We start from the raw sequence: 12,100 nt of genomic DNA, 5'->3' as shown, positions 1-12,100 counted from the left end.
AGGTGCCTGTACCAGGTAACTTCCACTATACCATAAACTGACAGATGCAGCTTTAACACAAGTAGCATTGGTACAGGGTCCCATGTACTGTCCTACCAATCCTCCTTATGCCTACACTGATCATTTCTTCTAGCATAAAAGAACAGAGACAGACTCATGCATATACAGATTATAATCTAGTCAAGTTTGTGTGCTTAATTATTGGCCACTCTGGAGCAGATGCTGCAGTGACAAATCTTGTTCTGTTCTAATTTTATGATGCTCATCTAAAGCCAAACTAAAGTAATGTCATTTATAATTGCTAGTTCTACCCTGTCCCAGCCAGGATTCCAGTAGCCAAAGGCTGCTTCTTCACTAACCATGTTTCAGGTATTTGCATTGCAATGTGGGTAACATTGTGGGCTGCACATTGCCTTCAGCCTGTGCATTAGACTCTCAAAAATATGAATAGAAGCACTATGCCCAGATTGGGAGAAATACATGAGCCCTCTATTTTTAAAATAATACAGGGTATGCAAACACTGCAAAAAAAAAAAGTGTTTTTAACTAACGTTAAAATAGCAGTGATGACAAGACAACTTGGCTTTTAACTCGGATTCGCAGCTCGAGGTAAAGCCTCTAGAGAAGCCTGGAGTTGCTAACCTGAGCTAAAAGTTGCCATGTTTTCACTGCCATTTTAACCCAAGTTAAGACTACATCTTTTTTTTTTTTCCCCTGCAATGTAGGCATACCTTAAGGGTGAAATCTCAGCCCCATTGAAATCAATGGGAATTTTGCCATTGACTTTGGTAGGGTTAGGATTTCATCTTTTGTTCATATATTTTGTACATTCTCCTGAGATTTTCTGTATTGTGTTTTGTGTGTGTGTATGGTGAAACTGATATTTACTGGCATTTACCAATTAAGAATCTAATCCTTCCAAGCCTAGCTACAATGAAGTGTGTCTTGTGTACACAAGCATTTTCAAACTGGATTAATTTTTCTTAATCTGGTTTAACCCCCCCTGTGTAGACAAGCCCAGCATTTCTCAAGAGCACTAATGTACTGAACACAACTAGTCAAGGACCATAGGATTCTACTGCTCTTTTGAGGGACTTTAGAACCATCTACTGGTCAGCTCCGTCCCTTGTGTAAGAGCCAGTGTTGCAGCTCATAATATAGGGCAAAATCCCACAGACCTTATACAGGTTATTAATTCTAATGAAGCCAATTTGAGCTCATAATTGTAACATCCAATGTGAAACAACAGCTAATTGTACCTAATTTGTACATAATTGTAACAAAATAAAACAAAAAACCCTCCTCTTGTAATTCCCCCTACTTTACTCACCCCAATCTTCTGGGGTGACCTCAAAGGTTCTTTCTTAACAAGCCGTAGATAGAAGGCAGCAGGAAGAATGAAAATCAACATTGTGGCAGCCGATGCACCTGGAACAGAAACCATAATTGAGTTCTGGTTAATATGTAAATATGTATAGCATTTTACAGAAAAGAAAGTATACCTGGAGTGGTAGCTACAGGCTCAGCTACAGTTCAGGTTGTGCAAGGGTTTTCATTATAACATCGTGTTTTCAGTTAGTCATAACTTTTTTACATGTTCACCCTTCAGACTGAAAAAAGTATCTCTCATTGGGAGCAAAGGCTAAGGTATACCAGTGTTGTTATTTCCTTGGAAGGCATAATCTGCTTTTTTCCTATAACTATCTGACTTCAAAAATGAGCTGCATATCAGAGAGAGGCCAGTCACTTTGGACTGTCATGTTTTCCTCCTTTGTTTTTTAGAACAACTAAAAGACACTCTCTTTATCCTAATGAATTATCAACAATATGGCAGTTTTGTGGTATTTCCCTAAGTCTACATATTTCTGCCTTTATGACTTTTTGTAATTTTCAATCTTTTAAAAAGGTTACAGTAAATTGTGGGCTTGTGCTATGAATTCCATCTGATAGTTCAATTCAGATTATTTTAGTGAGTAACAGTTCCCATACTCTGGACAGGAAAGCTGTTCTTTTAATCACTGGCAAGGTTCTGTCCACTGTGGTTTAACTTACTATACAATTATTCATATTTATTTTCATAGTAAGATTCATTCAGAGTAGAAAGTTTTCTAACCAATAATATAATGAAAAAGAGACTATAAACTATATTGGCAATTCTGCTAAGTGACATAGACCTTCTTTACAGACCAGGAGTGGGTAAAAAACATAAAAAATGAAAAGGAGGCCGGTACTATAAATGCAGGGGAAACTTCCTCCAGGAGTATTTGGATCTCCTGATTCCTGAATCAACACTTTCAAACTGACAGAAAACAAGTGTGTGTGTGTGTGTGTTGGGGGATCAGGGGAAGAAATCTTTTTCCTGATTCTTTTTTTTAATCCAATTTTGGAAATTCAATACATCTTGACCAGTTCTATAGATGGTGGAGTTTCTTAACTCTCAAAATTTGAAAAGAAACTTATTGACATTTTTTTGTTCTCTGTGACTTATGTAGGCTGCCAACTAAAGTCTGGTACCATTTAGCTTGGATGAGTCATTTTCAGTCTCTTTTTTTTTTTTTCTTTTAACCCTTACAGTGCAAAATCAGGAATAAGTGCACTGAAGCTACTGCATTGTAAATGAGACAAAATTCACTTCCAATATATGAACGTAAGGTATTCTGTTTTGATACAGATTAACATAATAAACTGAAAATATTCATGAAACCTACCAATGAATCCAAAGATGTCTTTAATAGCAGGCACAAAAATTACAAGTGTGTTAGTAAATGCAAGAATTACTGCTGCGATCAGGAAATGCCTTATCCAACTGAATGGCCTTTTGGGAAACAACAATGTGGTGACTGATGAGCGGATCTGTAACAGGAAAAATAAAAGCAGAAGATAGTGGATTTTGGAACTCCTTGTTCCTTTAAGATCTGTGCTAGTATTCCAGTGAGAAATTTTAAACAAAGAAATATATTTTAATTCATTTTCTTCCCTTAATGCAAACTCTTTTACCACCCGGATGTAGTTTTGAGGCTTGGGTTCACAGTTTATTGCAGAAGCCCAAATATTTACTGGGTAGAAGACAAGTAAATAGGGTGTAAAAATCAGGGAGAAAAAAGTCTCTTCCACTAAAAGGTGCTGCTATCAGGAAATTTCAAAGAACCCCGTAACTAATACTAACTAGCAGAGGAAAAATGTATGTATCTATGAAATATAATCAGATGAGTTATTTGAGACCTGAACCTGATTCCACTGAAGTCTGTGGGAGCTTTACCACTTACTTCAGTGGTAGCAAGATCAAGCTGTAATTTATTTCCATTTTAAAATATGTAACAAAATAAAAAATAAACAGATATGAAGATTATAATATTCAAAATTGTATTTATAAGACGTATAGAGAGCGGATTCTCTTTGCTCATTGTGACTTCATCACAGATTTGAACATAGTTTCTTTGCTTTTATACAAGCAGAGATAAGTAGGTAAAAGGTCAACAGCAAATCCATTTGGCAACAGCAGATAGTGTTACACTGCACTATTGCACAGCGGAGAAGAGATCCTCAGGGTGGAAGTAGAACAGTATTCTGTTCATATACTTTTAAAAAACATATGCTCCAAATCATTCCCATCTTTTAAAATAATAGCTGATTCTGAACTAGTTGGGTAATTCAATAGGAGTATGAATTTCTGTCAAAGTTGGGAGTCTTTACATTTTAAAAAATATTGAGAGATCTGCATTTTAGAGTTTCAGGTCTAAGTCTTGTGAAGAGATAAGTGGGTTTAAAATAATAGATTTTGAATTTAATATTGAACAGCTTTAAAAATTCTAGGCCAGGCCCTCATGCTGATTTATACCAGCTAACGCACTAGTCTCTTTCTCTTTACTCAGTTATGTGACACTTTCAGTATGTTATATCTGGCATGTGGTTCCACTTGAAATTAAACCCGTATTTAAGTTTCATTGGTGATTAATGCCATACAAAGGTAAATTTAAAAACTCTGATAGGCGAAGTATATTTTTTTGTAAAAGAATAAAAATGCCGAATACTTCAAATAATTAAAGGTCATCATACAGCAGTAGCCTGAGAAACCCAGAACTGCTGATAGGATCAGTCAGTTGCACGGGAGCTGCTGGAGCATGTGATGCAGATAGCTGAAGCTCTATCAATAACAGGATTTGGATTTGGTTCTGTACAGCTGGCTGCGTTTACGTCCCAGAAGCTAGTACATCCATTACTTCAAATATGAGCATAAAGAGCAGGGCTGTCAATTAATCGCAGTTAACTCGAGGAATTAACTAAAAAAAAATTAACTCGATTAAAAAAATGAATTGTGATCACTCACACTTTTAATTGCACTGTTAAACACTTATAGAATACTCATTTAAGTTTATTATAAATATTTTTGGATTTTTTTCTATGTTTTCAAATATATTTATTTCAATTACAACACAGAATAAAAAGTGTACAGTGCTCACTTTATATTGTTATTTTTTATTACGAATATTTGTCCCAAGAAGGTGTTCAGGGTCACTAACACTCCAGCCTAATTTTGCTAATCTTGTTAAATACAGTACACAGGAGCCCACAGATACACTTGGCAATAATCCTTTGGCTTTGATATGCTTCAGTTTTTAAATGTTCAGTACTCCGAGTTACCCAAAAGTGCAGCTGTTTGTCTCAGGTGAAATATAAATGAGAAAACAGAAAATGTCATAAAATCCCAGAACTTAGTTCTCTTAAATGTTAAAGTATGACAAAATTAATGTAAAAATAGATAATTACAGTCCCTGTGTATACGCTGCTCAGATTTAATCTTCAGAAGCTGTATTTACTTACAGGGAAAAGGACTATGGGCACAGTTAAGGTGACAGCCACAAGCACTGCCAGGCGAACCAGCAGAAGAGGGGTGTCGAAGGTGTACACTTTGGTGTATGTATGAAGTAATTCATCTTCAACTTCTCCTACAAAAGAAAATGAAAACAGGCTAAGCTCATTCAGGCACGATCTATACTTTCAAAACTAAGATTTTATAACGTTGCAAGATGAAAGAGGGTGTCCCCCTGCAGTTGTCGTCAGACACATGCTACTGATTAGATACAAGTTTTCCTCAACATCAGTCCCTCTGTGGTAGAAATGTTGGTGGTAATAACATTCAGCATTTATATAATGTGTCTCATCCAAGGATCTCAAATTACTTTATAAAATGTGCTATATAAGCCTCAGATGGGGAAACTGAGGCACGGAGAGGCAAACTGACTTCCCCAAAGTATGTAGAACTCCTGGCTTTCAGTCTGGCACCCTAACCACTGGACTAAACTGCTTCTCTAAAAGGGACAGTGGACACTTGTTTTGAAAATATTCCACATGCAGTTGTTATGTGCAGCGCTAACTGTTCTGTGCCATATGCTTCCATGTCATAATGGAGGAATTAATAAAGTAAAAAGCAGTGCAAGTTTAAGCTGAGGGCAGCAGCAGTAACATATGGTCTACTATGTCTACAGACTAAGTTATACCAGGTAATCCGTCCCTATGGCCTTTTGTACACTAGGCTGTATTGCACGTGTTTTCAGGAAAGGTGAAGCTGTAACAGTGGTGTAGCAGTGGTGTAAGAGCTAGAGACAGAAGTGCTCCATTGTATTGCGAAAACCTGCTGAGTATCGCCAGCTTTGCTTCCTTTGGCCATGTGGAAAGTGTGACATCTTGTTCTCTGAATTCATGCAGTCATGACCCACACAGCTGTTCATTCTCACCACTACTGATAACCTCTAAAAGAAGAGAGAAACCTCTACAGAGAATATGACTCTGACTCACCGTAGAACGTAAGATAACCAAAGAGAGCAGCAAGCAGATACATGATCAGCATTCCAGCAATGGAGATGTTTGAAACATTCTGCATCCTCTTTCGTGACCGGCTGGGTAGGAAGGGAAGAATAACAGTGTAAATAGTTTATAAAGTCTATATTTGTACATACCTTCTAGTGAACTAAGAGTCCAAGCTGTATTCTGCTAACATTGTCACTAGTTAGTGAATTCAAGGCAACTAACCCTAAATCAATGTTATAACAAACTCAAGTGAGTTTCAAAGCCCTTTGTTTCAAACTCCAGCGTTACACAGTACAGAAAAGCTCAGAATGATTTGTATATATAAAAGTTTTACATTGCTAACCTGATAGTGTTAAAATTAACTATTTACATATTTATAGAACATCAACTTCAGACTGAAGTTTAAGTAAAAATGTAGGTGCTGAAATCTAAAAGCATTGTTTCTAACTCTAGGCCCCAATCCTACCATCCGATTTGCATGAATGCACACTTGTATCAGTGCAGAGCTTCACTGAGGATCAGGGACCGACAGAAGAATAGGTAAGATCAATTCTTCTTTAACATATACATTGGTTAAATATTTTTACAAGAAAGTCCTGAATTAGGATTGTCTGGATATGGGCATTAAGCATCCATAAGTTTACTTCCTCAGAGCTCAAAAATGCTAAGATATGGAGTAATGTAAACTGGCTAGTGTGGATGTGTGTGATAAATTACCTCACCTGATTGGCTGTAGCATAAATTTGGAAGAAATAATTACTGACTAATGAGAATTCAATCAGACTGCATGAGAAAATCTTTGCTACATGATACAGTCCTTATTCCTGCAGCGCAGATCTTTGCACCCACCTAGAGTCAATGGGACTCTGGGAGATGTAAACGTGAGCACTGACAGATACAGGTGCAGGACTGGAGTCTCACTCATCAAAATATTTTTGGTGTTGTGCAACGCTTGAATTCATGACCATAACAGAAATGTTTCCAAATATTTCTGGTAATTGATATTTCATAAAATTTCAGTTCATTTCAAGGAATACCAAGATTTATTGTCTCTTATGAAGTAAACCTCAGGTCAGTAATCTGATGTATGTTTTATCATCAATATCTGTTTATTATGGAATGCAACAAACCATTAGTGGGAGAATTTGTACATCATTGATTAAAGCTGGACACTAAAAAGTGATCTGATAATTGCTACCGGGTTAACTATGGAAGTGTGTGACAATTGTTTTTAAAAGTAAAGTTAAGAGCCTTACTCTTTAAGTTCACTGTATATTGGTAGCACCTCAGGGTGGCATACGAATGCAAATGCCAGGATGGGTATTGTATAGGCAGTCTGAAAAACAAAGGTGTTTAATATGAGTATTCACTACTGAATCACCTGAATGTATTGTGTTTGGCAGCAGTTTAGGTGTGGAGTTAATGGCTATAGATAGATTCTGCGGAATCTCCCTTACCTGTGAGTTAAACACAAAATATTTGGGTTGGCACATGTCATCACTATCACTGTGGGCTTCATATTCCACTCCACTTGTGTGTAGGGTGTCTTTTGCCTCCTCAAAACCTGTGGTGTGCCCAGGTGTATTGTCCATCATGAAATTCACTTTAGAATTAACAGACTCATTTGGTAACATCACTAAGTGCATCGGAACTGAGTTGTTGTTGTAGGTCCAGTTTCCAACGCTATTTTCCAGGACAGGGAGAGGGCAAGGTATTTGGGATTTCTTGTAGATTACCTACAATAAGAATAGAAAATGTCAACACAAATCTATAGCTTTGAAAAGGTGGCTTCTGTTTACACCCTTGACTGAAAACATCAGTGGCTGAACATTTAATGTTTTAAGGTAGCAAATTGTGATTATTGCCCCTGCTTAGCTAGGAATTGAGCATATCCTATTAGTTTTGTTACTCTGCCTCCACCTTGCTTTTTGCCTCATCTCCCTGTTACGTTTTGCTTTTTAGATTGTAAGCGCTTTGGGATAGCAACTGTTATGTATAGTGCGTAATAATAAATAAGTACAGAGAAGACAGCTAAAGTTTCTTAATTATTTAAAGATTCTGTATTTCCTACTTTTGGTTATAGCTAGTGATATATTTCATATAGTCACATACCACAGTGAGAAAGAAAACCATGCAGGTAAGTGAAAATCCACTCGTATAACCAAGGTAACCTTCAAAGAAAGAATAAAAAAAAACACATGCAGTTAAACCACACATAAATTCAGAGGACTAATCATGATAAGAAACAAAATAATATATTTTAAGTGAGGAAATAGTTTTACCTAAATTTTTTAGAAGGGAAAGTGGAAGAATAATTCCAACTGACACAAATATAACGAGGTAGTTACCATTCAGGTACCATTCTCTAAAGAGGAAAAGAACCAAATCAAACCAATATTAATCATTTCTGCCAAGGTTAACTAGAATATTTTCACTGAAGTCATAGGTCGTGCAAAACAAACATACCCAGAATTCTCTTCAAGATGCAGAAATGCTCGGATTACTTCGGGAAGTTCATATTTAATAATAAAGAGGTAGCTTGACATTGCTGAAAAAACAAACACATCAGCTAAGTAAAGTAGAATAATATGGTTCCAATGCAGGTATGCATTTTTTAAAGAATGCTCATTACTGTCAGCATTCTTTAAAAAAAAAAGAGAAATGATAAACTATGTATTATTTTGAAAATGCAATATATACACTGATTTTAGTCAAACTTGCTTAACTATATGAACATGTAGATGAAATGAACTACATCGTCCAGTTTTTAGAATTAGGTATCTAAGTTATGGTACCTAGACAGTTCTGTATTTTGGTGCTCAAATCACCATTTACGTACCATAATTGGCAGTGTGAATAAACAGATGATAACTTGACCGTGCTCCCTATTAATAAGGTAAGAGCCATATTCTGAACTAAAAGTAACTTTCCGTCTTTGAATATGATATAGTTATTATTGAATTAACAGGGCAGTCGAGTTGTTGTTATGCTGAAACACACATTTTTACCCCGTCTCTTGGCTTTGCTATTGTAAATCCTGCTGCTCTAATGGACTGTTTTCCTCAGAACTGTCCATCCATTACTCATAATAAACTTGGCTGCCTCAACTTCTGACCCCTCTTCCCAAACTGTCAACCTATTTAACCTTTGTTTTCCGTGTGTTATATTCCTTTCTCATCAACTAAGTATAATTCCTTGCCTAGTTAAACTGTATTTGATATCTGGGCTTCAGTAAGGAAGGACAGAAGCTGAGACATGCATGTTTGTTACGCACTCATAGATGGGGTCTTTGAAAAGTCATAGTAGCCAATCAAAAGAGAAGGCCTGATTGTGAAACTCTCTCTATTGCGAATGGCTACTATTTTAGTATAGTTATTATGAAATTGCTATACGATTGCAAGTTTCTTTTGCTCTGGATGGCTGATTGTGCTTGGCAGCCAGATAATAGAGATTTCCAAACAGTACCAAGTTTTAAAACACTGAGCCCATACACATTTCCATTTCATTTCTAGTGAGCTAAGACCCAATCCTGCAACTTTTACTTATGTGGGAAATAACTTGGGACTGGTATGCATGTAATGGGGATGTCTCATGTGAGTAAAGTCTACCTAGGGAGGTGGTAGAATCTCCTTCCTTAGAGGTTTTTAAGGTCAGGCTTGACAAAGCCCTGGCTGGGATGATTTAACTGGGAATTGGTCCTGCTTCGAGCAGGGGGTTGGACTAGATGACCTTCTGGGGTCCCTTCCAACCCTGATATTCTATGATTCTATGATTCTATACTTGTGTGACTGATGGTGGCAGGATCAAGCTCTTGGGGAATGGGAGCCGAGGGTGCTCAACATCTGATGGGATCAGGCCCAATATAAAATATGGTGTCAAGAGATAACTGATCTGGCAAATCAGTTGCTGAGCACCTTTCTCCAGTTTTCTCCTGTTACTGTGAAAAGCAGTGTGTCTGCCTTTTTTTGCTATGCACATCACTGGGGACCATTTACCCCACTGTGCTCAGTCCGTGATGGCATCCACATCAGCCTGAGGACATGTGCTACCAAGGGAGACCAGTGTTTATTTTTAAAATATTTGTTTAGAAGAACATTTTGCCCTTACCACCAATATTCTGCATTATAATCGAAACAAAAGCACCATATTTTCCAGGCCATCCAAATGCCTTTTCACCTAGTTTTTCATATATTAGGGAGCCTAGAGGCAAAAAGAAAACATGGTGGGCTGTAAAAAGGCACATTATTAAACATATTTAAAGGAGAAATATGTGCATGCAACATGAACATTCAGTTAACCAACAGTGTCCTCATACCTCCTTCTTTTGAGGTCTTCAGTAAAAGGTGAACTGAATAGAGTGATAATATTGCTATGCTGAGCAGTAGGATTCTGAAAGGAATAACGGAAATTAGAATCTTGAAGCTGACAACAGAGATAATAAATTGACTTAACAGAACATATATTGAGTTGCTCTCCATCACTTTAACATGTACATTGTCCCAAAACCAGTTTGAGTACTGGCGTCATTGGCCAGAAGGCAGAGGTAAGCTTTGGCTGTAATTTATTTATACATCCTCTGGCAACCTGAACATGCATGTTACACCATCTTAGTTTGCCTCTAGAGACTTACTTAGACTCACTGAGGCACTAATTCTGCATTGTCCTGCAAAGGCAGATTCCTGCACCCACGCAGAGCCCCAGTGAAGTCAACTGGATTCCACATGAGTGGGCCTTCCAGGATCCGGGGCCTTAGACTCCCACCCATTTACTGACATTGTAACTTAACCCTCTCTCCTTACCTAGCACCTCTGAACCACCTGAAAACCATAACAACTTCAATGGGAGCTATTGGCTACCCCCTATGTTTGAAAATCAGAGCATTTGGCTACCTATGAACTGTAGAGCCTGAGCTTAGGAGCTCATATTTGACACTATGGATATATAGAGAGATCTCACGTAATGATCAGGGATAGCAAAGAGCACTGTATGACACTGGAAATCTTGCTTTCTGAAAGCATACAGCATTAGCTTCTAATCCTGGCTGGCAGGCTGTGAGATACTGATTCTTGAATTCATATAATTCTGACTACCCTCAAGCTTCCTCCACATACTATTTCAATTCTACATGATTTCAATGGCTGGTATTTTGAGAACTACTGATGCAAGAAACTAATGCTTTATGTGACTTTTTCAGGGCAAATATCTACCAGCAAATATTTCCAACAGCTGGTGATGGGACACTAGATGGGGAGGGCTCTGAGTTACTACAGAGAATTCCTTTTCAGGTATCTGCCTGGTGGGTCTTGCCCACATGCTCAGGGTCTAACTGATCACCATATTTGGGGTCTGGAAGGAATTTCCCCCTGGATCTGATTGGAGGAGATCCTGGGGTTTTTCATCTTCCTCTGCAGCATGGGGCACAGGTCACTTGCAGGTTTAAACTAGTGTAAATGGTGGATTCTCTTGAAATGATAATTTGAGAACTTCAGTAACTCAGCCAAGGTTATGGGTCTATTACAGGAGTGGGTGGGTGAGTTGGTAGCCTGCAATGTGCAGGAGGTCAGACTAGATGATCATGATGGTCCCTTCTGGCCTTAAAGTCTATGAGTCACTATATTCTGGGCAGCATACTGCTCACCACCTTGCCTTCAGCCTGTGAAAAGCACCTATAAACACGGCATGACTGAGTTGTACATAGTTTGGGGGAGATATTCTGGGGTGCTCTATGTAGCCTACTCCCTTATTAACCAGAAGATTTGTGTGAAAAATCCACATGGGAGTTAATGCTGATCATTCTACCCCATTAAGAAAGGTACGTAAGGAATCGAACGATAGCAAGGCTCCTGAATTAGCTATAGTACAAGAGGAACTGGGGTCAGTGTAAAGGTGCTGGTCCACCATGCAGATCCTTAGGATCCGTGTGGGGTTGGGACCTGAGTTCCTTGTGGATTTTGTAGAGCTGTGGAATTTCAAAGCCACATCCCCTGTCCCCTCCAAGCAGCTGCAAACCATTCCCCCATGTGGGGAGAATGCAGGGAGGGTGCTACAGGATTAAACTTTCTGAACTTTAGAAACCTTTCTCCCCTCCTGTGTAAAATCTCACTGAAAGGGAGCATTCGGGCCATCTCTGAAAATACCTTAATGACCGTAAATATAACCTGAATTAGGATTAGTACAGTAGTTTTCATTTGGCAAATGGAATTTTTCAATCCTTTTGAAAGCTAAAGTCAGAATCTATAAGTACAGGATTATGTATAGCAAGTATATGTCTGACACTGAAGTAATGATATCC

The 12,100-nt window shown here is 38.0% G+C and overlaps 1 protein-coding gene and 1 long non-coding RNA gene across 5 annotated transcripts in view; one reads left to right on the top strand and one right to left on the bottom strand.

Moving 5' to 3' along the window:
• The window catches only part of SLC38A4 (solute carrier family 38 member 4), a 62,406-nt gene that overhangs the window by 4,705 nt on the left and 45,601 nt on the right, over positions 1–12,100 (bottom strand). For all 4 annotated transcript variants that reach the window (XM_074942159.1, XM_074942160.1, XM_074942158.1 and 1 more), the window contains 11 exons: positions 10,124–10,197; positions 9,916–10,008; positions 8,275–8,356; positions 8,091–8,173; positions 7,921–7,979; positions 7,266–7,544; positions 7,065–7,144; positions 5,797–5,897; positions 4,822–4,946; positions 2,709–2,853; positions 1,331–1,428 (listed from right to left, as the gene is read on the bottom strand). In XM_074942159.1, coding sequence (XP_074798260.1) covers positions 1,331–1,428; positions 2,709–2,853; positions 4,822–4,946; positions 5,797–5,897; positions 7,065–7,144; positions 7,266–7,544; positions 7,921–7,979; positions 8,091–8,173; positions 8,275–8,356; positions 9,916–10,008; positions 10,124–10,197 — 1,219 coding nt within the window. The remainder of the gene's footprint in view (positions 1–1,330; positions 1,429–2,708; positions 2,854–4,821; positions 4,947–5,796; positions 5,898–7,064; positions 7,145–7,265; positions 7,545–7,920; positions 7,980–8,090; positions 8,174–8,274; positions 8,357–9,915; positions 10,009–10,123; positions 10,198–12,100) is intronic.
• LOC141980689 (uncharacterized) overlaps positions 1–12,100 on the top strand; it is a 71,683-nt gene that overhangs the window by 31,392 nt on the left and 28,191 nt on the right. The window contains exon 2 of the long non-coding RNA XR_012637590.1: positions 6,262–6,348. This is a non-coding gene — a long non-coding RNA (uncharacterized LOC141980689). The remainder of the gene's footprint in view (positions 1–6,261; positions 6,349–12,100) is intronic.

The sequence above is a fragment of the Natator depressus genome, chromosome 1 (genome assembly GCF_965152275.1).
Source record: "Natator depressus isolate rNatDep1 chromosome 1, rNatDep2.hap1, whole genome shotgun sequence".
Lineage (NCBI taxonomy): Eukaryota > Metazoa > Chordata > Testudines > Cheloniidae > Natator > Natator depressus.
Note: the sequence above shows the minus strand (reverse complement) of the source record. Positions and strands in the feature narration are given on the sequence as shown.